The sequence below is a fragment of the Carlito syrichta genome, unplaced genomic scaffold, assembly GCF_000164805.1.
Source record: "Carlito syrichta isolate Samal-C Ts95f unplaced genomic scaffold, Tarsius_syrichta-2.0.1 Scaffold305865, whole genome shotgun sequence".
Lineage (NCBI taxonomy): Eukaryota > Metazoa > Chordata > Mammalia > Primates > Tarsiidae > Carlito > Carlito syrichta.
Window position 1 is genome coordinate 107,745 of NW_007249961.1, and position 25,125 is coordinate 132,869.

Genomic DNA, 25,125 nt, shown 5'->3' on the forward strand with positions numbered 1-25,125 from the left:
AGATGGTAAAGTTTTCCAACTCTGTATTATTCTTTAGTCTATCTATACATTCTAGTGGGAAGGCACAGTCCATGTCTTTTCTCTTCTGTTTCTCCAAGGTTTAGCACATTGCTCAATAGGTGCCCAATAAATATTAACTGACTTGGTTGGACTCTTGAGTTCAAAGAGATAAACCGAAGCCTTCCGTTCAAGAATCAGTGAGTACCAGGAAAGAGGTCGGAAATCCTAGCTATCAACCCTGCCTTGTATGAATTTGAGTATATTTAGGCTCTTTCAACTAGAAACAGTTTGATGCAAGAAAATGGGTACATTCTCTGATAGGCAGTGGAGACATGGAAGTAAGCGAGACTAATATAGTGGGCTCCCTCACAGGGCTTATTGTCTGAAGGAAAAGACAGATGTCAACAATTACACAAACAACTTCTAAGATCAGTACATCTCTAAGAAAAGTGTCTAAGACAAACCCAACCTTCAAGCAGTCTGAACCTCTTTAAGGAAAGTCATGGTTTTCCTCTAAATGAATGACAGGCTTTCCTTAGAGCATTCTCTGAAGTGGTAAAATGGAAAGTCTATTGTGCACCTTTATTACACAGGTCTCTATTCCAAAATGATCATAAAATTGTTTAAAAGATGAATTAAAAGCATCATAGCTATGAAGGCTCATAAGTCTGGGTCTGTGTGTACAAATGTATAGTGTGTATGACTTACCAAGGATAACTGAAGCTGACCTGAAAACCTGCAAAAGCTAGAAACTTCTGAACTAACAATCACCAGATATCTGGGAGTCTGGAGATGGGTGTGTAGCAAGCAAACAGGCCAAGGGTGAGCACAGGGACCCCTGAGAACTCCTGACATCCAGAAGGCCTCGACATGATAACAGACGATAGGAATGTCAAATTGTCTGTCTGGGGAACTCTGTAAATCAGCGGGAGCTTCAGGAAGACAAGGATGAGGAGAGGCCACGAAGAAAGTCAGGAATATGATGTTGGGGAAGGGAGACCTGCCCTAAGGGAAAGGTGAGAAACAGATGAAACCTCACAAGAAGATGAAGATGCCCAAAGCTGGATGGCCTGATATGGTGACATCTAAGGGAATGCACTAGATGTCTGAAATGACATGCATGGTTTATTAGAATCAATAAAAATTTAAGGCCGAGCATGGTGGCTCACACCTGTAATCCCAGCACTTTGGGAGGCCGAGGTACATGGACTGCTTGAGTCCAGTAGTTTGAGACCAGCCGTGGCAACATAGCAAGACCTCATCTCTATAAAAAATCACAAAATTAGTTAGGCGTGGAGGCACGTGCCTGTGGACCCAGCTACTTGGAATGCTGAGGTGGAAGGATCACCCGAATTCAGGAGGTTGAGGCTGCCATGAGCCATGATCATTGTGATCACGCTACTGCACTCCAGACTGGGCAACAGGGTGAGACCCTGACTAAAAATAAATAAATAAATAAAATAATTAAATAGAAGTTTAAATCAAAATATCACACCAGTTATGAATCAAAATAATGCCCCGTCTCAATTTTGACTTCTTTATCTTTTACTCAACATTTTCTGATGTTTTAATTTAGACTTAGGTATAAATGCAAAAAGTCATCTCTTTAGCCATGACAAGGAAAGAACTCCCAACAACCTGGACACATTTCTGGATGATGCTTGCTACAAGGGATTCCTTCTCAAAACACCATCCATGGACTCTTAGGACCAGAAAGCTTTACCCTAACACAAGTTTGCCTTTTTGGGTACAAACCTGTGATCCAGAGAGGAAAAGCCACATATCTGGCTGGTGACACAACTAGACCCCAGCCCCCCCACCGCATCTGATCCTTAAGCTTTTCATCAGTAAAAATCCTTAACCCCAAGCGTTCATAGTTGTTTAGACAGCCATCCCCCAGCTGCTCTTACCAACCATAAATTCTCTGCTAGTCCCTCACCTGTCCGCGCAACCAGGTGTGTCCACCCACTCCAGACGGCAGTGACCTTTTCATGCTGAAAACAACACGCTTCTATTTTCTGGGGCACAGGAAGGAAAGCGGCCTGGGCAGCCAGTTGCCCATGCTTATTGCTCCCCCAAACACACACCTCTCCTACATCTGAAACAAAGAGAAGAGAACAAAGAGGTGAAGGAACATTCATGCAAAAGGATGGAAAGTAACACAAAAAGAAGTCATTAAAAGATGTTTGATACTTACATCACAATGCCAAGTGGTTCCAAGCAGGATACAAAATTCATGTCCAGTATAATAACATACTACATGATTTTTTTTTAAATTCCATACATAAGAAACAAGGTCAAATGTTGTCAGTAGTTTCAGGAATAAGAATATGTGGCTTTCTTCTTTATTTATTCATTCACAATAAATATTTATTCAACATCTACCATGTGTGAGACACATTTTTCTATTTTCTACCTTTTAAAAATATGTGCTTATACTACCTTTTGTTAGGAAAAAGATGTTTTAACTTTTAAAAACAGCAGGTTAAAAGATATATGATTTACACTTAAGCTTTTTCAACATAAGATGATTTCACTACAAGTTCTGTCCAGTAGAAACATAATACTACAAAATCACATCTGGACAGCACTTCAGTTTGTCTCAACCTCACAATAATCCTGTGATATAAGCAGGAATGTGACTGACTGACACTGTGATTTAATAGAAAGAGAGCAAATCCAGAGTCAAATGACTCTGGTTTCTATTCCTGGATCTGCTAGCTAGTTATTGACCTTGGACAAATCACTTCCTCTCTAAGTCTTAGCTTCACCAGCTGAAAACTAGAAGGGAAGGCAGTTGGTTCAGAAGGGCAGACAATATGACTGATGACACCGTTAACAGGAGTGACTGGTGGGCGACCATGGCAAGCCAGAGAGCATGGGACTGTCTAAAGGCATTCATGTTCAAAGTCATTTTTGAGAAAACCAAACAAAAGAGGCCATGGGCTATCATTTACCCTACAGCTTGTCAGTCTATGAGTCCTTGGAGAAGCTCTAACAGCTCTTCCAACTCAAACATTCTAAGGATCTACAACTGTAATGACAAATACAGTAGTCACTAGCTACATGTGGCTGCTGAATACTTGAAGTGTGGCTAGTCCAAATTTAGATATAAGTGAAAAACAAACAATGGATTGCAAAGACTTGGTGTAAAAAAAAAAAAAAAGAAAAAAAAAGACAGTGCAGCTCATTAATAATTTTCATATTGATTTCATGTTGAAATAATATTTTGGATATGCTGGGTTAAGTAAAATGTATTATTAAAATTAATTTCACTTCTTTTTAATTTTTGAAATACAGCTCACATATTATTTCTATTAGACAGCACTGTTCTAGAAGATAAATTAATCAAGGTTGGAAGATAAGTGATTTTTCAAGATCACATCAGCTGGGAACCAGAAGTCAGTCTCTGCTTCCTCTGTATTTTGTAACTTCCCAATAAAGCTTTATAGCGCTGCTTGTCCAAGGGCAATCTAGCATATTCCAAAAGCTGATCAAAAACCAATGAGTGTCTTTAAGAGGCAACAGACTGAGATCTAGGAGTCTCCAGTTCAAGTCCCATCTGCTATGTGGTCACTGTTTGACACTGGACAAACATTCTGTTTCTTCAACTCTAAAATGAGGGCATGTAAATCAGTGAAGCCTTTTTGTCACCCAGGTGACCTTACAGCATCGATAATCTGCACTACTATGACGTGAATTTGGTGTATTTCTTGCCTAGAGAGAAGGCAACCTCCCTGGACTTCATCAGGGTGTGTAAAGTATAAAGATCCCTTACAAGAAGGCAAAGTCCTCCTCTCAGCAAGGTATCAGTCCATCAAATGGGCTGGTGAGCCACAAAGATGCCAGTGATAATGAAACTTGTGTCCATAATAGCCTTTGTTTATCTTAGTATGTCTAAACCACCTTTTTGAAAGACAAACTCTCTTTCATATGAGGATGATCACACCATTACATCAGCAGGCAAAATTAAATTCTGCTGCAATGCCAAAGAGTTACATAGTCTATAACCACTCCAGAGAAAAGGTCTAAAGGGCACTGAACAAAATCCAATGTATAACAGCTTGAACTAGATGAAGAAAGACAGTTGTTAATCTTGACAATTTCTCAATCACTTTCAAAATATCAAAAACCAATTCACTTTGTGAAAATACTAAAAATTACTAAATTGTACATTTTTAAATGATGAATATGTAAATTTCATCTTAATAAAAAAATTCAATCTCTATATAAAAAAACTATAATAAAAGTGTCCCACAAGTGAAATAATAAATTTGGTAATGACAAGATTTTTTAAGAACTTGATGTTAGCACACAATTAGACAATCTATAGGTTTGCATAATGTCAGTCATTTCAAATTAATCAGAACAAAGGAGAGACACCTCTTACAGAAGAATGCTCTCCCCATTCCTCATTTCTGTGGGACATGAACAAGTCACTTCTCACTCTGGGGTCTCCAGCCCTTCCTCTGTAAAAGGGGAGATGGAACCAGATGCCCAGTGGAGTCCCTTATAGCTGGCATTCATTTCAACTAGACAATTTTTTTTTTTCCTACCCAGGCTGCAGTGCAGTGGCATGATTACAGCTCACTGCAGTCTCGACCTCCTGGGCCCAGGTGATCCTCCCACCTCAGCCTCCCAAGTGGCTGGGCCTACAGGTGTATACCACAACACCCAGCTAATTTTTTTTTTTTTTTTTTTTTTTTTTTTTGAGAGATGAGGTCTTGCTAAATTGTCCAGGCTTATCTCAAACAAACTTTAGGGCTCAAGTCATCCTCACACCTTAACCTCTCAAAGTGTCAACTAGTCACTTTTAACAAATATATAAATTTACCTGATAAGAGACTTAGGTTAAAAAGAGGTGCTTCTTTTATTAGGCGTCTGTTTTAAATTCATTAAATAACAAATTATCTGTAGCTCAGAATTTTTTTTTTTCATTAATCAGTATTTTTTATTATGGTTTTGTGGGGTACAGTTAAGGGTTAGGTGTACAATTACGTTTCATTCAGGCACCCTGTTGATAAGAAGTGTTTTCCCATCCCCCGAGCTCAGAATTTGTAAAGTACTTAAACTCTCACATCATGGCTCCTGTGCTCTAGAAATAATAACAGCTTCTCAGTTGGACTGCATTACAAATTTTATATCGAAGAACACATGACACCATTCATTTACATATATTATGTACACACCTGAATTTCCACATAAAACATTAATTATGAATGTTCTTCTTTTTTGCTTAAAAAATGTAAGGTAGACAGATAGATACATAGGTACATAGATAGATACACAGACTAGATAGAAAGATACAAAGATGAAAGAAAATAAAATAGAGAGCTATAAAGGTAAATAGAGTAGAGAGAGAGCAATTCTGTAAGAGGTCTTATGAAACAAATCTCTGAGGTATAGTCCCCAGTCTACCAGCAGGGGTCAGAGCAATCTGGGTCAAAGGAAAGGGAAAACTCGCTTTCAAGAAAATGCTGCATTGCCTCCTATGGAAAAGTCTCTAGACATGTATTTATACTGTATCCGCTGGATGTGTCAAATAGAAAGGTGGATACACGGCCAGAGAGACACAATGTAAGAGGAACAGTGTAAGAGGAAAAAGCAGAAAAGGATAGATCAAAGAGATGCAACAGAGATAAATTAGAAAAATATAACAATATAAAACAGATTAGAGAAACATATATAACTAGAGTTAGGTACGAGTGTGTATGTATTAGATAGATAGATACATAGATACATAGATAGATACGTAGACTAGATAGAAAGATACAAAGATGCAAGAAAATAAAATAGAGAGCTATAAAGGTAAATAGAGAAGAGAGAGAGTAAACAGGGAGATAGAAAATGGAGTGGAAAGATATAGATGGGGTACCTGCATAATCAACATTTGTATACCTAACCCTGAATTGTACCCCACATCATTATAATTAAAAAAGAAAGATATAGGTGGATTAAATCAGTTACTCTGAGATTAAACAGCTAGCAAGTAAACATAGTGAGAGAGCTTAGATAGTTACATTAGACACCAGAATAGACTAGATGGCTAAGATAGCAGTTTCTCCCCTCATAATCTTGGGCGTATGAGAAAACATACATACAACTCATAGTTATATAATACATTATGTTATCCATTCATGTTATATATAAATGTACTGTTGGTTACATGATTTGGCAATCACAATGACACTGAGAGGAAGACATTCTTATCCTTACTGTATAGTTGAGGACTCTAACTCAGAGGAAATGGAAATGAACTTACGTTGGCCGTGAGTGCTTTACACGTATTATCATATTGAATTCTCATAACTACTCACAAAGTACTTTAAGATCCAGGAGAAGGTCTCAGAAAGGTAAAGTAATTTGCCCAAGACCATACCAGTGGTGGCATCTAAATTCTCACTCGATCTCGCTATATTAGCCAGGCTGTTCTCAAACTCCTGGCCTCAAGTGATTCTCCTACCTCAGCCTCCCACTGCTGGGATTACAGGTGTGAGCCACCCTGGCCAGCCTGTCCTCTGTATTTCAATATCGCCACTTTAAGCGGTCACATACAAAACACTGAATGGCACATTAAATAACCCTCAAAGAGCTGGTACCTACCTGTTAACGAAGCTGAGTGGTCTGAGCCAGCAAGAACACATATGGCTTTAGAATCCTCTAGACCTACAAAAAAAATATGTTTTCTTTTGAATTACATTTATAACAGAACAAATTGGACAGAGAAGGGACACTCAGCCAGTACCACCTGGGTGTGGGAGAAGCTCTCAGCCAGTGCAGGTAGGTCTGAGTCAGCGGCACTGGCCAAGAAAGACGGCTGGCATTGTAGGTCTGAGTCAGTGGCACTGGCCAAGAAAGACGGCTGGCATTGTAGGGAGGTGGGTAACATACCAGGGGACTGAACATGCAAGTAAATATACTGAGGATAAAAGAGCCAGCTTCCTCACTGTCAGGGAGGAGGAAAGGTACAGGAATGAAAAGGGGGAGGCTCCAGTCAACCATGTAGCACTGGACAGTGATTGGGGAAATCAGTTTAAATCCACAGTATCTAGTAGAGAAAGAGAAATAAATACAGGTGCATGCATGTAAACATGAATGCATGTAGATTTCCTAGCTCTGGTTGCTGAGTGGGTCTAGAAGCAAAGACATCTCATACATTCAGCTGCTACCACAGGTAGGCACTTAAATATAAATTCAGGCCTCCTTAAAACACACGCAGAACTAGATTATGAACTGGCCTTCTATCTCCAAATCCAGCACTTTGCCTCCCTTAACTACATGGCTAGAAACTGGAGGAAAGTTTGGTGACGTGTAGTCTAGCATGCAGATAAATGGAGACTTATTCTGTAGCTCTTTTTTCTGATACTTCTGTTTAATTAATGAATCACTGTCCTAATAAAAATGGCCCTCACGCCTTCAAGTATCCTGTGGGATGATAACAGGACAAAGCAGATGTTTCCAGACACAGTCACAAAAGAAGAACTGGATCCCAAGTGGCCAGGGAGGAGGGGACGGCCAGGGTTCCAGTTTCAGAACTTTTGGCATTGAAGATGGGAGGATGAAAAGTGAAAGACTCTGAGGACAGGAAGTTGATGATCCTTTCTAAGGTCTCAACAGAAAACTTCCCCTGACCAACTTGAAACTAAGCAATGACCCAAATAGATCCCTTCCAACAGGCTGTTTAAATCACCTCAAATAAGAAACATGTATATTCCTTATAGTTACAAGTTCTGTGTTAAAATGTAGAGTAGAATGACACACGGTTTCTAACCTTTAAAAGCTCATGATCTTTGGCATATGAGAAAGCACGCAGACAATTCATAATAAAACAGTACACTGGTGCTATCTGTGCATGTGAAGCAAATGCAATGGACGCTGGAAGAACAAAGCCTTGACTGAGACAGCCATATTTGAGCAAGGCCTTGAAAAAGTCTTAAGATTTTCCCAGAGGCCACAGGAAGGAAAAGGCATTTCAGGCAGATGGAACAGTTTGCCCACGAGCACAGAGGAAGAAGACGGCAGGATGCACCTAGGCATCGGTGAACATGATGTATGACAGAAACTGCTTGGGAAGTATGAGTTTATATTACACGTTTTCAATGTCCCATGAAGTGACCCACCTGTCCAGCATCCAAAGCCACCTCCTCCTTTTCTACAAGTTCCCTCCCCAACTCAACCCATGGGCTTCAGGAAAGCTAACCACCCTCGCCCCCTCCCTCCCACCCCCACAGCTGAAGGGGAGAGCCTCCAGGACTTAGAAAACTCAGAGTGACCCCAACACCCATGTATTAATACATCACTATCACTGCAGCCTACCCTTCCCTTTTCTCTCCCCACCCCTTCCCACCACCATCAAAAACCCCTGCTTGAGTTGAAGAAGAGTAATTAGAGGTCTCCTGGAAGGATTTTTCCTATAGCCAAGCCTCGGTAAACTGGATCGCAAAGTAAGAGGCTGAGAGAGAAGAAAGGTGGAAGAGGAGATGGAGACATGGGGCTCATAAAGAGTAGGGAGCAGAGGGAGGGAAGGAAGGGAGGGAGACAAGGAAGAAGAAGAAAAGGAAAGGGGGAAGGAAGAGTAAGGGGAAGAAGAAGGAGGAAGGGTGGGAGAAGGAAGAAAAAGCCCTGCAGACCAACTAATCGATAGATCTATGGGCAGAACACAGATTGCCTACACTTTGTATTTTCATTTAGAAACATTTCTCTACAGGGACACTCCTGGTCCCGCCCCCCTATAGCCTCACACACTCCTGCTTCCTCCATGCAAGGCACAGTCCTCCTGGGTTCCCCATTGGGGTGTGTCTGCCTGCAGAAAGGATGTGCCCTCATGTGCTCTTGGCCATGCAGTAAGCTCAGCAGGGCCAACTCTTTGTAGCAACCCCAGTTGCTGGTAGGTAAAATTCAGTCTGGATATCAGAATTTAGTGGCTCACTAGTACTATACATTGTTTCCAAACACCTAAATCATGTCTTCCAACCTAGCTTTTAACTGTTCTAGAACTACCAGTTTGACACCCACCTATTTGACTTCATCTATCTCTCAATGGGTTCTCTCAATGCTATGCTGGCCAGGCTGGTCTTGAACTCCTGGCCTCAAGTGATCCTCCTGCCTGGGTCTCACAAAGTGCTGAGACTACAGGTATAAACCACTATGGCTGGTCTTCCCTCTGTATTTCAATATCGCCACTTTAAGTGGTCACATATAAAACTCTGAATACCATGTTAAATTACCTTCAAAGAGCTGGCACCTCCCTGTACGTACCAGGTAACAAACACTGGCAGCAAAGAGGGCTGCTTTTACCGAGCCCACAAAAATCCTAGTAAGACTTACAGACCAATCAACAGAAAGAGTTAAAGAGACCAAGAAATAGCAAGAGTAAAAATCCATTTACCCATTTTCTGCATGTCTGTGTCTCTACTTCTTGAAAAGGATAAATATAGGACGAAGAAGAAATAAGGGTCTCACCTGTCACTCTGCTTGGTTCCTTTGCCATCAAAAACAATGGAAGAGTCTGCCCAGGGCACAACCGTCGTCCAGATGATGACAAACCAGTTCCCCACTGGAACACGATGCCACTCACTTCCCAACAGAGCAGAAGAGAAAACAGAAAACACACATCAGGATAAGATCAACCAGATCACTCTTTGAACCTCAGTGCCATGGGAACTTCCCAATTCTTGTTCAGTTACCATGAGTATTATGGAGAAACTCGGTTTCTTCTAGGGGTTCTATGACTAGTCATAGCAAGTACCACCAAGCCAATCACACATCCGGTCTTCATGGCAATCTAAGACCATCAAAGAAAATTTCAATACAGTGATACTTCCTAAAGAAAGTTCCAAGACATTCCACCAGAGTCAAGTCACTGGAATGATGCCTTTATTCATGATTAACATGAGCAGACAACCAAGCAGAAAAAAACCTCAAAGATCTTCAAGTCCATTCCTCACATTTACTAGATGAGAAAACTGAGGCCCTGAAGAGAGGATGTGATTTGTCCAATGTCACACAGGGAAGTAGTAACAGAGAAAATGCTAGGCTCGGCTCTCCTAACACCCAATGTAACGCCCTTTCCACCACACCAAGGTGAAGTCAAAGATTTATAATTGCCTCACATACATATTTATGACTACAAGAAAGCTTCTTAATAGCCATGATTTAGTGAATGATCTTTTATCTTCACATCCACTGATTCTAACTTATGTACCTATGTTTGAACCTCATACAAATGCTTAGATGAAATTCTATGTGTTTGGTCTACAGTCAAATATGTGCAATGATGATCCATTATACAACAACAACAATAAGGTTTCGCTCCTCTGAAAGGACCCTATAGTTAGTGGTTCTTTAGGCTTTAGACAAGCCAGCTTTGTGAAAAATAAGCTGTGACCACTAGGTACAATGTCAGCAAAGCAGAAAAGAAAAAAAAAGAAAAGAAAAACAAGTGTTGGTGACTTTTAGAGAAACTGGAATCCTTGTGCACTGTTGGTGGGAATATAAAATGGTAACAACCGCTGTGGAAAATGGTAATGTAGTTCCTCAAAAAATTAAACATAGAACTACCATATGATCCAACAATTCTACTTCTGGGTATATATACAAAAGAATTGAAAGCAGGATCTCGAGGAGATATTCGTATGCCCGCATTCATAACAGCATGAGTTCACAATAGACAAAACATGAAACCAACCCAAATGCTCTTTCTTTTTTTTCTTTTCTTTTCTTTTTTTTTGACTTGGGGTCTCACTCTGTTGCCCAGCACCCAGGCTGGAGTAAAGTGGCACAATCAATGCTCACCACAGTCTCGGCCTCCTGGGCTCCTGGGCTCAGGCAATCCTTCCACCTCAGCCTCCCAAGTTGTTGGGAATACAGGCAGTGCCACCATGCCCAGCTTACATATATATATATATATTTTTTGTTTTGTTTTTAGGAACAAAGTCCTTGCTATGTTGCCTAGGCTGCTCGACCTCCTGGGCTCAAGAAATCCTCCTGCCTCAACCTCCCAAAGTGCTAAGATTATAGGCATTACCATGCCTGACCCCAAATATCCTTTGACAGATGAATGGATGAGCAAAATGTGATACAGAAATACAATGGAATATTGCTACTCCACAGATGAACCTTGAGGACATCATGCTAATGAAATAAGCTAATCACAAAAAGACAAATACCATATGATTCCATTTATATGAAGGACTTAGAGTAATCAAAACCATAGAAACAGAAAATAGAACGGTGGTTTCCAGGGGCCACGAGAAATGGGGAATGGGGAGTTACTGTTTAAAGGGTACAGAGTTTCTGTTTTCTAAGATGAAAAAAGTTCTGGAGATGAATGATGGTGATATGAATGTACTTAATACCACAGAACTATATGCTTAAAATGTTTAAGATGATAAATTGTATGTCATGTATATTTTATCCCAATAAAAAAATATTAAGGGCCGGGCTCAGTGGCTCAGCCTGTAATCCCAGCACTTTGGGAGGCCGAGGCCAGTGAACTGCCTGAGCCCATGGGTTCAAGACCAGCCTGGGCAACTTTGGTGAAACCTTGCCTCAACAATAAAATAAAAAATAGCCAGGCGTGGTAGCACACACCTGTAGTTCCAGCTACTTGGAAGGTTGAGGTGGAAGGATCGCCTGAGCCCAGCAAATAGACACTGAGGCGGCCATGAGTGTGCTACTGTGCTCCAGCCTGGATAATGGAGTAAGACTCCAACTCAAAAAAAAAAAAAAAAGTTAACTGCTGGTAAGAATGTGAGGGAACTGGAACCCGAATACTCATACACTGTTGTTGAGAATGCAAAAGGGTACAGCTGCTATGGAAAACAATATGGAAACTCTTTAAACAATTAAAAATCGAGTTACCAAATGATCCAGCAACCCCACTTCTGTAAAAATGTCAAAATCAGGATCTCGAAGAGATATCTGCATTCTCAAGCTCATTGCAGTATCGCTCACAAATGCCAAAACAACACAAGCATCCATCCACAAATGAATGGATAAAGAACATGTGATACATATATTCAATGGAATATTTTAACTGTCCCTTAAAAAGAAGGAAATCTTGCCATTTGAGACAACATAGATGAAACTGGATGGCATTATTCTAAGTGAAAATAGCCAGAAACAGAACAAATACTGCCTGATACCACTTATATGAAGCATTTGTAATGGTCAAACTCAGAATGGTAAAGAATACATAGTGGTTGCTAGGTGTTTGGGGGCAGAGGAAATAGGGAGTTCAATGAGTATAACATTTCAACTAGACCAGATGAGTAAGTTCTACAGATCTGTGTTGTTAAAGTTAACAACACAGTACTGTGTTTTTCAACACTTGTTAAGGGGGCAGATCGCATGTTAAGTGCTCTTACTCCCCCCCACCGCCACACATATCCACAGACAGACACACACACACAAATCAGAGAGACACAAGAAAACTTTGAGAGGCACTGGATAGGTCTATTACCTTGATTGTGAAGATAATATTACAAGTATTGGCCTATATCCAAACTCAACAAACTGTACACATTAAATATGTGTAGTTCTTTGTATATCAATTATACCTCAAGACCTCATCTCTACAATAAATCAAAAAATCAGCCGGGCGTGGTAGCGTGACCTGTAATTCCGGCTACTCAGGAGGCTGAGGCGGAAGGATCGCCGGAGCCCAGCAGGTAGAGGCTACGGGGGCTGGGAGTGGCCACTGCACTCCAGTCTGGGTGACAGAGTGAGACTCCAACTCAATAAAAAAAACAAAAAAAAAACCTAGCAATTATAGAAAGCCAGTAGGAACAGGGGAAGTAAATTAATGATAGGTAATACGCCTGTCCTGCTGATTTCTAGGAGAAGAGCCTGCCTATAAAAGTGTAATCACTACCACACAACACAGTAATCACACTCCTGGGCATTTATCCAGAGAAATGAAATTTATGTTCATATTAAAACCCATCCACAAATATTTATAGTAGCTGTATTCTTAATAGCCAAAAAGTGGAAACAACCCAAATGTCCTTCAATGGATGACTAAACAAACTGTGGTTGGTACGGACTGAAGTATGTCCCCCCAAACTTCAGATGTTGAAGCCCTAATCCACACTGTGCCTAGATTTGTAGATGGGGGCTATACGGAAGTAATAAAGGTTAAAGGGGCCATATATTGAGGCTTTAATTACTAGGACTGGTGTCCTTCTAAGAAGAGGAAAAGACACCAGAAAGTTCTCTCTCCACAGGCATACAGAGAAAGGCCATGTGAGAACAGAGCAAGAAAGTGGGCATCTATAAGCCAAGAAGAGGGGCCTCACCAAGAACCAACCCTCCGGCACATTAATCTTACACTTTTAGCCTCCAGAATGGTGAGAAAATAAATTTCTGTTGTTTAAGCCTCCCAGTCTGTGGTATTTTGTTAGCTGCCCTAGCAGACTGATATAGTGGTACAGGAATGCTACTCGGCAATAAAAGGATCAAACTATTAATAAAGTAATAAATGTAATAAAATATATACAGTCATACATAATATATAAATAAAATCATAAGTACAATACAAAGGAACAAACTATTAATACACAGAACCTGAATGTATCTCTAGGGAATAGTGCTGGAGAAAAAAAGCCAACCTATAGTATATATAGTGTATATGTGTGTGTATATATATAGACAGTATAGGTTGTCATTTTTGAAACGACAATATCATAGAGCTGAAGAGCAGACGAATGGCTAGCCAAGGGCTAAGGAGGGGATAGAGGCAGGTAGCAAGTGGGTGTGGCAGTCAAGGCCAACATGAAGGATCCTGGGGTGATGGAACTGCTCTGTATCTTGACTGTATTAATGTCGATGCCGTGATTATGCTATCACACTATAGTTTTGTAGGATACCAGTGTCTGAAACTGGGAAAAGAACACATGTGATCTATTTACTTTTTACAACTGCATATGAACCTGCAATTGTCTCAAAATAATAAGTTTGATTTTTTTTTTTAGCATAACCAACTCTAAGCCCAGGACCATCAGCACAGTGCTGCAATGAATTCTTCCTCACCTCCTCTCTCCTCTCCCCACTCCAAAACTGGACTCACAAAGCACTTGAGCCTCGGCTGCCACAGTCAATTAGTGCTGTCCTTCAGCAGAAAAAGAGTGAGAGCAGAAACAATGAAAAAGGGAGAAAAGGCTGCTGCTTTCCCATTGCCACCTCCCCTCTCTGCCGCATACACAAACCGTGGGTTCCGTGGCCCACCCACAGTACAGGAGACAAGCTCGCTTGAAACTTTCAAATTAATCAACATTAAAATCCACTAGAAGGCAGTGCTGGTTGCTGAAAAGAATGTGGGCCATGTTATCCAAACCATCCCAGCTCTACCTCTTACTATCCCTGTGTAACCTTACACAAGTGCTTTGACCTCTCTGGGTCTCAGTTTCTTCACATGGAAATATTTAATTCACATCAATTCCCGGTTATGAGGATTAAATGAAATAATCAAACCAAGAGCACCCAGCACCATGTCAATAAAGGGCTAGAAAACTTCATTTCCTTCCTCCCTACCTGCTCAAGCCTTTCCCACATGACTTCTGCCTTACGGTTCCTACTTTTCATCAGAACTAGAGCACAGCAGGACCCTTTGGGGAAAAAAAAACCTTTGAAGGTTTTTTTTCTCCCAAAGTTCAGTTCCTCCTTATCCCATGCCTATTTAAAACATCAAGGTAAAATGCTCACCTGTAGCAGCTAACGCATGCCTCAGTCCAGCAGCAACACAAACAACCCTCTCTCTCAGCAGCTGTCAAGATAAAGAATTTAGATCTCAGAATCATCAATTTACAAAATTTCATGTAACTTATGCCCAAATACAATGCAGCATGGTCTTCATTACGTGTCTGACTGTTTTAAAGCACATTCCCAACATTTCCACCCATCCATAGATACCTCTATATGTATCCCCAAAAGAAAAAAGCATTCTTAAAGACCATATCACACTGCCTCTCAGGCTGAGTGGGACCTTCAAGGTCCTCTAGTCCAAGGATGAGTAAATGTTTTCTGTAAAGGGTCAGATAGCAAATAGTTTCTGTCACACTATTCAGCTCTGTCACTGTAATGTAAAAGCAGCTCTAGACTTACATACAAACGAATTGACCATGGCTGTGTGCCAGTAAGATTTTATTTGCCAAGGGCTCTAATTTTCCCGCCCTGATCTAGCCCAATCCCTAGCCAATGTTGGAAACCCTTCCACAACACCCCACCAAGTGGTCATCCAACCCTGCCAAACGCCTGTCTCCTGTGGCACAGGGCTCCCCACCTCCCTGGGTGCCTGCTCCACCACTGACACAGTGGTACAGGAATCCATTCAGCTCTCCAGGTGGAGCCAAGCCTATCTGCCGGCAGCTTCTGACAATGCTTTCCAAATATTTGAAGACAGTTGTCATGTCCTCTCTAAGACATCTTGTGGTGGTTTTAAAAATAGGTCCTCAAATTCTTTGCTATTCCTCCCTTCAAGACGTGGAGTTTAATTCCCCTCCCCTTGTGTGGGCTGGACTTGGTGACATGTTCTAATGAAAAGAATAAGAAAGCAATGAGTGACTCAGAAGACTAGGTGAAAAAAGGCACTGAGGCTTCCTGCTTGGTGGGTCTGTGTGCGTGTGTGTCTCTCTCTCTCTCTCTTTATCACATCTGTGTATTTACAGGTCCACGGTGTCTTTCTAAACTTTCAGACCCTCAAGGGGCAGGACCTGATTCTCATTTACTTTTACATCCAGGGCCTAAGCCAAATCCACAACAGAACACAACATCCCAGATGCAGCCTGACCTGTACAAAAGACCAAGCATTGGCTTTCTCCTTCTGCAGATTATACTTCTGTCAACAGAGTCCACAATCACATTAGCTTTGGGGAAGATCAAACCTTACTACTAATACAATTTAAATATGCCATCCTTTACATTTGTTTCTTTCTTTTTCTCCCCCCAAAAACTAACTGAAGGGTTTTACCTGTGACTTCAGTCTCCACCACCACTCACCTCCATCTCTTCCTCTCCATCCCTACTGCTGCCACTGCTCTAGTCTAGGCCATGATTATCTCTTGTTTGGACTGCTGGCAAGCATTTCCTAAGTTCTTTTCCTTCAATCCATCCTCCACACCACCCTATGGGGGGACCCCTCCATAGCATGCTGTTCTCCCCATATGTCATATACTGCAACCCTCACTGCTACCCCCTCCATCAGGGCACTCCTCCCTCTTCCTTACGTTCCAATCATGCTGAACTGCTCACAGTATCTCAACTCTCCTGCTAGACGCTCCTATCCCTTTGCTTACACAGTTCCTTCTGCCTAGAGTGCTCTTCTTTGTATCTGCTCTGTGCATCCTTCAGGTAAACGTCTACCTAAGTTAAGACTTAGCTTTAGCCTACTCTCACCCCACCTTCCCCTAGGTAAGAGTTCAGTATCCCTCCTTTGAGGATACACATGCATCTACATAGTTCTACTGTGGTACTACATTTAGGAATCTACATATCTACTAAGCTATAAAACTCTCAAATGCTAGGTCTTCCTCACCCTTGTCCCAACTGCCTAAACACAGAGCCTACACGCAATAGTTGCCATTGAGTAAATGAGTGAATTTCTATTACATTTCACTTTAGCACATTCCTCCTATTGTTCCATAAAATACAGCCTGCCAAAATGTTATTACCTTCTGATTCTGTCATCCAACATATTTTAACCATTGTTCCTCTCTGTCTTAATTATATGAATTATAATTAAGCTAAATTAATTACAACTTATATGTAGGTTCTTACAAGGTTATCCATTTGCAATTGGGAGCTATAACACATCCTATAGGGACTACAGAGCTTAGACTTGTGGGTATACGATGGGAACCATTACCCCAAATAACGCCCCACAGACCAGGAACTGAGTTCAGCAAGATGACAGGACCAGACCCCATAGCTCCCCAATGAAAACAAATCTACTTTTCATCAGTTTACGGAAATTAGATAGGAGTGTAGCAGCTTAGGTGGTGAAACTCACTTTCATTCCAGCATATTTCTTTAAAAACTCCATATTCCTATTATGATCTCTTACAATATAAACTTCACCAAAAATGTATACATTTTAAGTATGATGCAGTGAAAAGAGCTCTGAACTAGGACCAGAGTCCTGTTTAACACTTATTCTACCCCATATGGTAGACACTAGCTACTGTGGCCCTCTGAACACTTGAAATGTTCTTCAACTATATTGAGACATATTGTAAGTGAAAAATGCACAGCAGAGTTCAAAGACAGTACAAAATAAAGAATATAAAATATCTCACTAATAAATTTTATGCTGATGACATGTGAAATGATAATAGTTTTAATAATTTAAAAGTTACTGAAACTAATTTCACCTACATGCTACAACATGGATAAAACTTGAAAGCATCGAGTGAAACGAAAGAAGTCAGGTCACATATTGTATGATTCCATTTGTATGAAATGCCCAGAACAGGCAAATCCACAGAGACAGAGAGTAGTTTAGTAGTCACAAGGACTGGTGGGAGAAGAGAATAGGAAGTGACTGCAATCAGGTACTCAGTTACTTTCAGTAATGATTAAAATGTTCTAAAATAAGATAGTGGTGATGACTGCTCACCTCTGTGGATATACTAAAAAAACCACTGGATTATACATTTTAAAAGGACTAATTGTATGGCATGTGAATTACATCTCAATAAAAACACTATTTTTTAATTTCAGTCGGGTGCAGTGTCTCAAGCTTGTAATCCCAGAACTTTGGGAGGCCGAGGTGAGGGGATTGCCTGAGCCAACAGGCTCAAGACCAGCCCGGGCAACTTGACGAGACCTCATCTCTACAATAAATCAAAAAATTAGCCAGGTGTGTTAGCACATGCCTGTAGTTCTGGCTACTTGGAAGGCTGAGGTGGAAGGATCGCCTGAGCCTAGCAGGTCAATGCTGGGGTGGCCATGAGCATGCCACTGCACTCCAGCCTGGGTGACAGAGTGAGACTCCAACTCAAAAAAAAATTAATTTCATCTGTTTGTTTTTACTTTTTTAAATGCAACTATTAGAAAATTTTAAATTACATGTGGCTCACATTATATTTCTATTGGACAGTACTGGCCTATACCGTTCACCTAGCTTTGTGTCTTTCAGCAAGTCACTCTTATCTGGACTTGTTGCTAACACAGTTCTCTTTATTACTAATTTTAAAACTCTAAAATGTGACTGATGTCCTCATTGTCCTCATGAGATGTATTACCTTTACTGTTTTATTTCATAAAACTTTATAACATGCATGAGGATTAACACCCAACATCCATCCCTCCAACTTAATTTTTCCCAGAAGGGCCTATTTTTCAACTCAAGGTCTCCTATCCCATAGGTTTTCGGGGACCCTGCCAGCCTTTTATTTTGGGGAGGGAAAACTGTAATACCCTGGAAACACTTTAACAGGACATGAGCAAGCTAAATACTAAGGGTCCTCACCTCAACGGGTTGGGGAACCACACATCTTCGAGGTCCATGAGGAACTCCTAACTGACCAAAGGAGTTGGATCCACATGATAGAACTTGACCGTTTTCTGCAAAATACAAGCACTTAACATTGCAAATCTACAAAGTAGACATCTGTGACCAGTGGGTAAATGCTGAAGGGTGAGAGGTGCAGAGGGTGAGGGGAGGTGCTTCAGAGAATTCAGACCATAGTCTCTGCTTTTATTCCTCTAGGAATGAAAATGTTGGGCACCAGGCTAAGTGTTCTAAGTCATCTATTCTTTTTTCTCATTAATGACAGATTACCAGTGCTGGGATTTCAGAATGAGAGGATACTTATTTCCCATTTTTCATGTTTCCATGTGACAAAATTTCCATTCATGTAAACACTCTAGCCTTTCTCTCTGCCCTTCTCCATCCTCACTACTTCCTAAGGAGACAATGGGTCACCTAAACCAATCCAGTGAGTTTGGGAGAAGGGACATCTGTGGCTTGGCACCTTCCTCTCAGGCATTCTGAGCTGACACATAGTAAGGGTTTCCCCAGTGGGGAAGGCCTAGAGTTTAGTAGGTAAATTTAAATGAGAAAAATGTCAAAACCACTCGGTCTCATAATTAACCCTGTCCTCCAATTCCGCTTTATCAGTAATAAACCAATAGTTTGAACTCCAACTCTGACTGCTCTGTGCCTTTCTCACAATTGGTTCCAAATGTGAGCAAGAAACAGTGTGGTTATCTGCTGACTCCCTATGACCTCAGCAATAAGCACTTCATAAATGATAGCTGTTAATAAGATTCTAATAATTACCATCAAAGTCAACACATATTACAAAACCCTTCCACAGAAGACAATGGTGACAATGGAGCAGAATTTTAAAGATTTTAAAGATGGGATTAGAGTTCACCATTTAGGTAAAAGGGGCTGGTCCAAACAGAGAGAAGAGCACGTACGGTTTAATATCACTAGAAAGAAAAGTATAGGGGTGTGGAAAATAAAAGACAAGGCAACCAAAATAGGTAGGGAACAGATCTAGAGGGCCTTGTGCTACAAAGCTAGGAAGCTAAGCTCTGCCCATGAGAAGCCACAGGGGTTTGAGGCAAGAGAGTGGCATCACCAGAAGATGCCCTTGCCAGAGGATTGTGATAAAGAGGGAGCCTGGTCAGAAGCTGCAGATGGTCCTTTAAATCCAGAATGGCCAGCTAGACAGGGCAAAGCTAAAAAGAGAGGTCAAAACTGTCAAGGGAACAGAAGTCAGCTGACAAAGTAACTGCTGCTGGCCACTCCCAAGGATATTGCTCCACTAACCCTTTGATCATATCCTTCTGCAAACCATTCTGCTACCTGGCTTCAGAGATCAAATAGATCTGCCCCACCCCATTTATTAAAAAAAAAAAAACAGGCCATTGTTTTACTAAACTCTGGTGTGGCCACGTGCTCTTTGAGCTATGGCTGTTTTCTAAGTTTTAGTCCCTTCTCCTACCTTGGAGAGGTGAATCTTCTCTGTCCTCTCTCTCTCTAATTTACTTTTTTAAATAAGCTATATTTTCTAAGCTAAAAAAAAAATAAATCCCCCCATGGGAAAAAGCTGCCATCACTGCTATGGCAAACTCTCTTTCCTCAAACTCCCCCACCACATCCTCCATGAGTAACCATAAGCTGTCACTGCTGACCCACCACTCCAGTCAGAGCAATCAGGAACTCATGGGACAGGAAGTGGCCACCACAGGTGATCTAAACCATTCCCCAGTCTCTGGCAAAAGGTTTCCTGCCCAATCCTAATGTCCTTTACTGTTAAAATTCTCCTTGTTAAAGGCACCTCACAACCTTTCTTGGCAACCAGGGAGAACACTTGTGCTTTTTTTTTTTTTTTTAATAACATAAAGAGGCTTTCATTGAATCAGTGGTCACCACCATTATGCTGTTCTCACCTAGCAGTGAACTCACCTGTGAGTATAATGGTAAAATCCCAGCCACAGGCCACCTGCTGAATGGGACAGTCAAGGAGGGATTTGCAGGGGGTAAAAAACAGGACATCCTCTGTGTGTCCAAGTCCCAGCTGCCCATCTTTGTTCAGGCCACAAACAAAAAGGCCTCCTCCATCTGCAAAATACAAAGCCTTCGGTGATTGTGTGCACAGGGGAAAACACAACTGCCAGAGTGAGCACAAAAGATTTCACTCATTATTTGGAATCACAAGCCGGTAACGTTTTTTCCCACCTAAGTTAATAAGCCATGTAGTTCAATGTGTTCTGGAGCCTAATGACACAGGGCCAAGGGCCTCAAATCTAATACCTAAACAGAAATGCCAAGTCTCGGAACAGCAGTCAATCACCAAACTGAGCATCTACTCTAACAAGAGCCAGCATTTATTCAGTACTCAGAACGTGCCAGGTTCTGCTCTAAGAGCTTTGTGTCCGGGAATGACTTATCCCTTAGGTATAGTGTCTAGGGCCCACAAGAACAGCTTAATTTTAAATTATTTTAAAATGAGAAAAATAAGCCGGACTCGGTGGCTCAGCCTGTAATCCCGCGCCTTTGGGAGGCTGAGGTGAGTGGATTGCCTGAGCCCACGGGTTTGAGACCCACCTGGGCAGCGAGACCTCATCTCTACAATAAATCAAAAAATCAGCCAAGCATGGTAGTGCATGCCTGTAATTCCGGCTACTTGGAAGGTGGAGGAGGAAGGATCGCCAGAGCCCAGCAGGTCGAGGCTGTGGTGGCTGGAAGCAGACACTGCACTCCAGTCTGGGTGACAGAGTGAGACTCCAACTCAAAAAAAAAATAAATAAATAAAATAAAATAAAATGAGAAAAATATATATACAATAATAATGCACATATAATATTATATCCAGCCTGGATTATACTCATCTTTAAACCAATACAGTTACAAAATATAATTTTTAATATTTCTTTATGGAGAAAGGAGTCCATAAAGGCAAAAGCACCAAGGACCCATGAAAGTCATCATGCAGCCTTTACACTCACCAGCTCTCCTCATCCACCATTATTATCCCCACGTAACAGATGAGACCACAGAGATAATAAGTCACAGAACCAGGATTTGAACCCAGGTAATTTGATTCCAGAGCTCATGCTCTTAACCAGATTCAATATGCCCTCCTTTGCAGTATGGTTATACTTGTAGTACCTGTGAAGTACTATCCTCAGGCACTGTGAGGATACAAGGTTTCTGCTCTCAAAGAATATTCACTCTAATTGTAAAGACCTCTAACTCATAGGTGAAAGTTAAATAGTAACATATGGTATAAAATATGAAATATGTTACAACTCTGCCACTAATTGCCTTGTAATTACTGAGCCTTATCTGTACAATGGAGGAAGGGAGGGTGACCTAGAAGATCTCTGAAGTCCTTCTAGTTTTGACAATCTAGGATTGTCTGATGGCAATTTGGCTCTTTCATGAAAATGTTTCCCTCTGTAACATCCAAAAGACTGAAAGATGGCAATATAACATTCCAGGGGAAAATGTCTAAATAAGAAAATGAGCGGCTATCTGCTTTCAAAGGAAGTTACCTGTCACAACTGCAGAATGGCCCCCTCCTCCCGTGATCCTCCTGATACACCTAGGTCCACAGAAGTCATTCAGTTGCTGGGGCAAAAGCACATCTTCCTTATGGCCAAGGCCAAGTTGCCCATAGCTATTTGCACCCTAGGGATAAAAAAAAAAACATGGATGAAAAAGTGTGGAAACCAAAAATGTCAATGTCCATTTACCTGTCTCACTTCTTCCACACCCTAACATACCTCTCAGAACCTATAACAACTGAGATTTCAAGGGCTCATTCTTGGGAGGTAGTTATATGCAACCCATATGTAGACAGCAGCCCCATCCTCAGAACACCATGATTCCCACATGGGAAGAGTCCTTAGCATCCACAACTTATCCAGTGACATTCCTCAACTTTCCCTTCCAATGCCCCAGTTCTCGTGTATTGCCCTTGGGAAACAGCACTGAGATTCCTTCTGATAAAAGTTAATTACCTAGGAAGGCTAAGGAAAGAAAAAATTGAGGGGGGCTGGGCACAGTGCACCTATAATCCTAGCACTTTGGGAGGCCGAGGTGAGAGGACTGCTTTAGTCCAGGAGTTCGAGATCAGCCTGGGCAACATAGTGAGGCCTTGTCTTTAAAAAAAAAAACACACACACACTCCTGTAGTCACAGCTACTCAAGAGACTGAAGCAGAAGACTCACCTGAGCCCAGGAGGTGTGGTGAGCTGTGATCATGCCACTGCATATCAGCCTGGGCAACAGGGTGAGACTCGACAAAGAAAGGAAGGGAGGGGGGAGGAAGGGAGGGAAGGGAAAGAAGGAAAGAGAGAAAGGGAAGGAGGGAGGGAAAGAGAAAAAATTAAGTGGGCAATGGGGAAAAAAAGTAGGTGAAAAACACCCTGGAACCAGTTCTTATCCCTCCTCCTGCCATGCCCTCACTGGGAAAACTGGCAACAACTTTCTCTAATGAAACATAGCTAAGGATTTTGTGCCCTAAGGCAAGGCGCATCATTATTTCACATGTACAATGAAAGAGGTTGGCAATAATATCTAAGGACCGTTCCGGACACAATATTTTGTGACTCCAAGATTCACATGATAATTCCCGTAAGAGAGCAAATTTCCCCTTCATAGGCAATATGTCTATTATTGTTATTATACAGTAAAGGTCCATCATCCTTAATCTGAAACTCTGGGCAGCCAGATGTATTTCAGATTCAGAATCTTACAGATTTTTAGAAAAGTAAAACAGCAATATATACATATGTACTGAAGCAAGGCCTGGGGCAGCATCACAAGGAAAACAGTAATGTTTCTGCAGTAAAAAGTACAAATACTCACTAGAAGGCAAGGACTATCAACAGCCTTATGCCCAGTAAGTTTTGGGTTTTCAGAGTTTTTTGTACTCTGAATTGAAGTTAAGGGATGGTGGACCTGCGGAGGGAACGTAATTAAGATTTTAGAAATCCTTATATTTTCGAATAACTCTCCCTCCAAATTCATATGTTGAAGCCCTAATCTCCAGAACCCCAGAATATTACCATATTTGGAGATATGCCCTTTAAGGAGGTAATTACGGTTAAATGAGGTCATATCATAAGAGTAGGACCCTAATCTAATATGATTGGTGTCCTTATAAGAAGAGACACAAGGGTTGCTCACTCGCAAAGAAAAGGCCACTTGAGGACACGGCAAGAAAGTGGTCACCCGTTGGTCAAAAGAAAGAGAGGCCTCAGGAGAAACCAAACTTGCTCATATCTTGATCTTGAACTTCCACCCTCCAGAACTCTCTTAAACAAACGTCTATTGTTTAAGCCGCTCAGTGTGTGATGTTTTGTTATGGTAGCCCTAGCAGACTGACACACCCACACGCACAGATTATGCAGCATGAAAAAACACACCATCAGGCCTCCAAAGACCATACACGGTGAAGTTCAACAATATTTGTTTCAGTACAACCAAGGTCAAACCCGAATGGCTTTTTCTGTCGGATGTTTCCTCTATCCACACACATGCCAGTCTCCGGCCTGCAAAAAGCCAGAGACGGCATACATTCAACCCCTAACGCTACCCCCATCTCGGCTACCCCCAACTCGAGTGCCATCTCAAAGACAGCCCAACTACCTCAAGGCCATACCATGCTTTTCTCTCTTCTGCCAAGCTGAAACCCTAGATTCAACAAGTGTTGCCTTGTACTGATCATCACTTTTTTTAAAAAGCGGGTCCCTTAATACTGATTTTAGCACATAGGTTATAATTTCACCCTCCCCCATCACAAGAGCTGGAAGTCTTTCACTCTTGTGTATTTCCCAAACACCAGCACGTGGCTGGGCACACAGGTAACTATTCATTATTCTTTAGTCAACAAATATTTTACAGGGACCTACAACGTGCCAGGCACCAAGCTAGGCACTGTGAACAAGACAGGCACAGTACCCACTCCTCCGACGCTTACTTTCTAGCCGAAGAGACTGACATTAACAAACTATATGTGCCATTACAATTGTGATACCAGCTACGAGGAACCACAAAACAGGACGTCTGCTTGCTTAAGTGCATGCTGGTCGGTTGCCTGCCACACTCCTGTACACGAACCCTCCTCTCTCTCAGACAAGATGACCCCGTCTCTCCCAGCGCACCGGCCAAACCAACACCAGACTCCCACGACCCCAACACAAGCAAGATCCCGTCACAGCAAAGTAGCAGCAGATACGTAGGGTCTGCGCCCCGTGCGCGACCAAGCACCGCAGGCCTCACATCCAAAGGATGCTCCCGCCAGGCCGGGGTGGGGTTGGGAAGGGGCTTCCATCCCCCAGGCACCAGAAGGGTGGGGGACACAGGTGGCCCCCACAGAGCTCTGAGACCGGCGATCCGCTCTCCCGAGCCCTCCACGCGGTCTTCAGGCGCCCCCGGGCAGAAGGGCTCGGCGCTCTGCCCTGGAGGCGGGTTCTCGCCGCCGCGCTGCGGCCCCCCGGGTCCCGACCCCACCGGCCACAAGATTCCCCCTCCCTCCCCTCAGCTCCCAGCACGGGATCCTCCCACCCGGAGCCCAGCTCGCACCTGGGTAGCCCAGCCCCGAACCGCCCACGCCGAAGCCCGGGCGCCCTCGCCGCCGCGCCCCCAGTGCCAGCCCCGGCGCG

The 25,125-nt window shown here is 42.1% G+C and overlaps 1 protein-coding gene across 1 annotated transcript in view; it reads right to left on the reverse strand.

Annotated features, from left to right (window-relative positions):
* SERGEF (secretion regulating guanine nucleotide exchange factor) overlaps positions 1 to 25,125 on the reverse strand; it is a 92,789-nt gene that overhangs the window by 60,335 nt on the left and 7,329 nt on the right. Inside the window, exons 3-10 of the mRNA XM_021714883.1 lie at positions 25,046 to 25,124; positions 22,009 to 22,144; positions 20,417 to 20,572; positions 18,467 to 18,561; positions 14,704 to 14,764; positions 9,463 to 9,576; positions 6,604 to 6,666; positions 1,940 to 2,098 (exon numbers count right to left, since the gene is read on the reverse strand). Coding sequence (XP_021570558.1) covers positions 1,940 to 2,098; positions 6,604 to 6,666; positions 9,463 to 9,576; positions 14,704 to 14,764; positions 18,467 to 18,561; positions 20,417 to 20,572; positions 22,009 to 22,144; positions 25,046 to 25,124 — 863 coding nt within the window. The remainder of the gene's footprint in view (positions 1 to 1,939; positions 2,099 to 6,603; positions 6,667 to 9,462; positions 9,577 to 14,703; positions 14,765 to 18,466; positions 18,562 to 20,416; positions 20,573 to 22,008; positions 22,145 to 25,045; position 25,125) is intronic.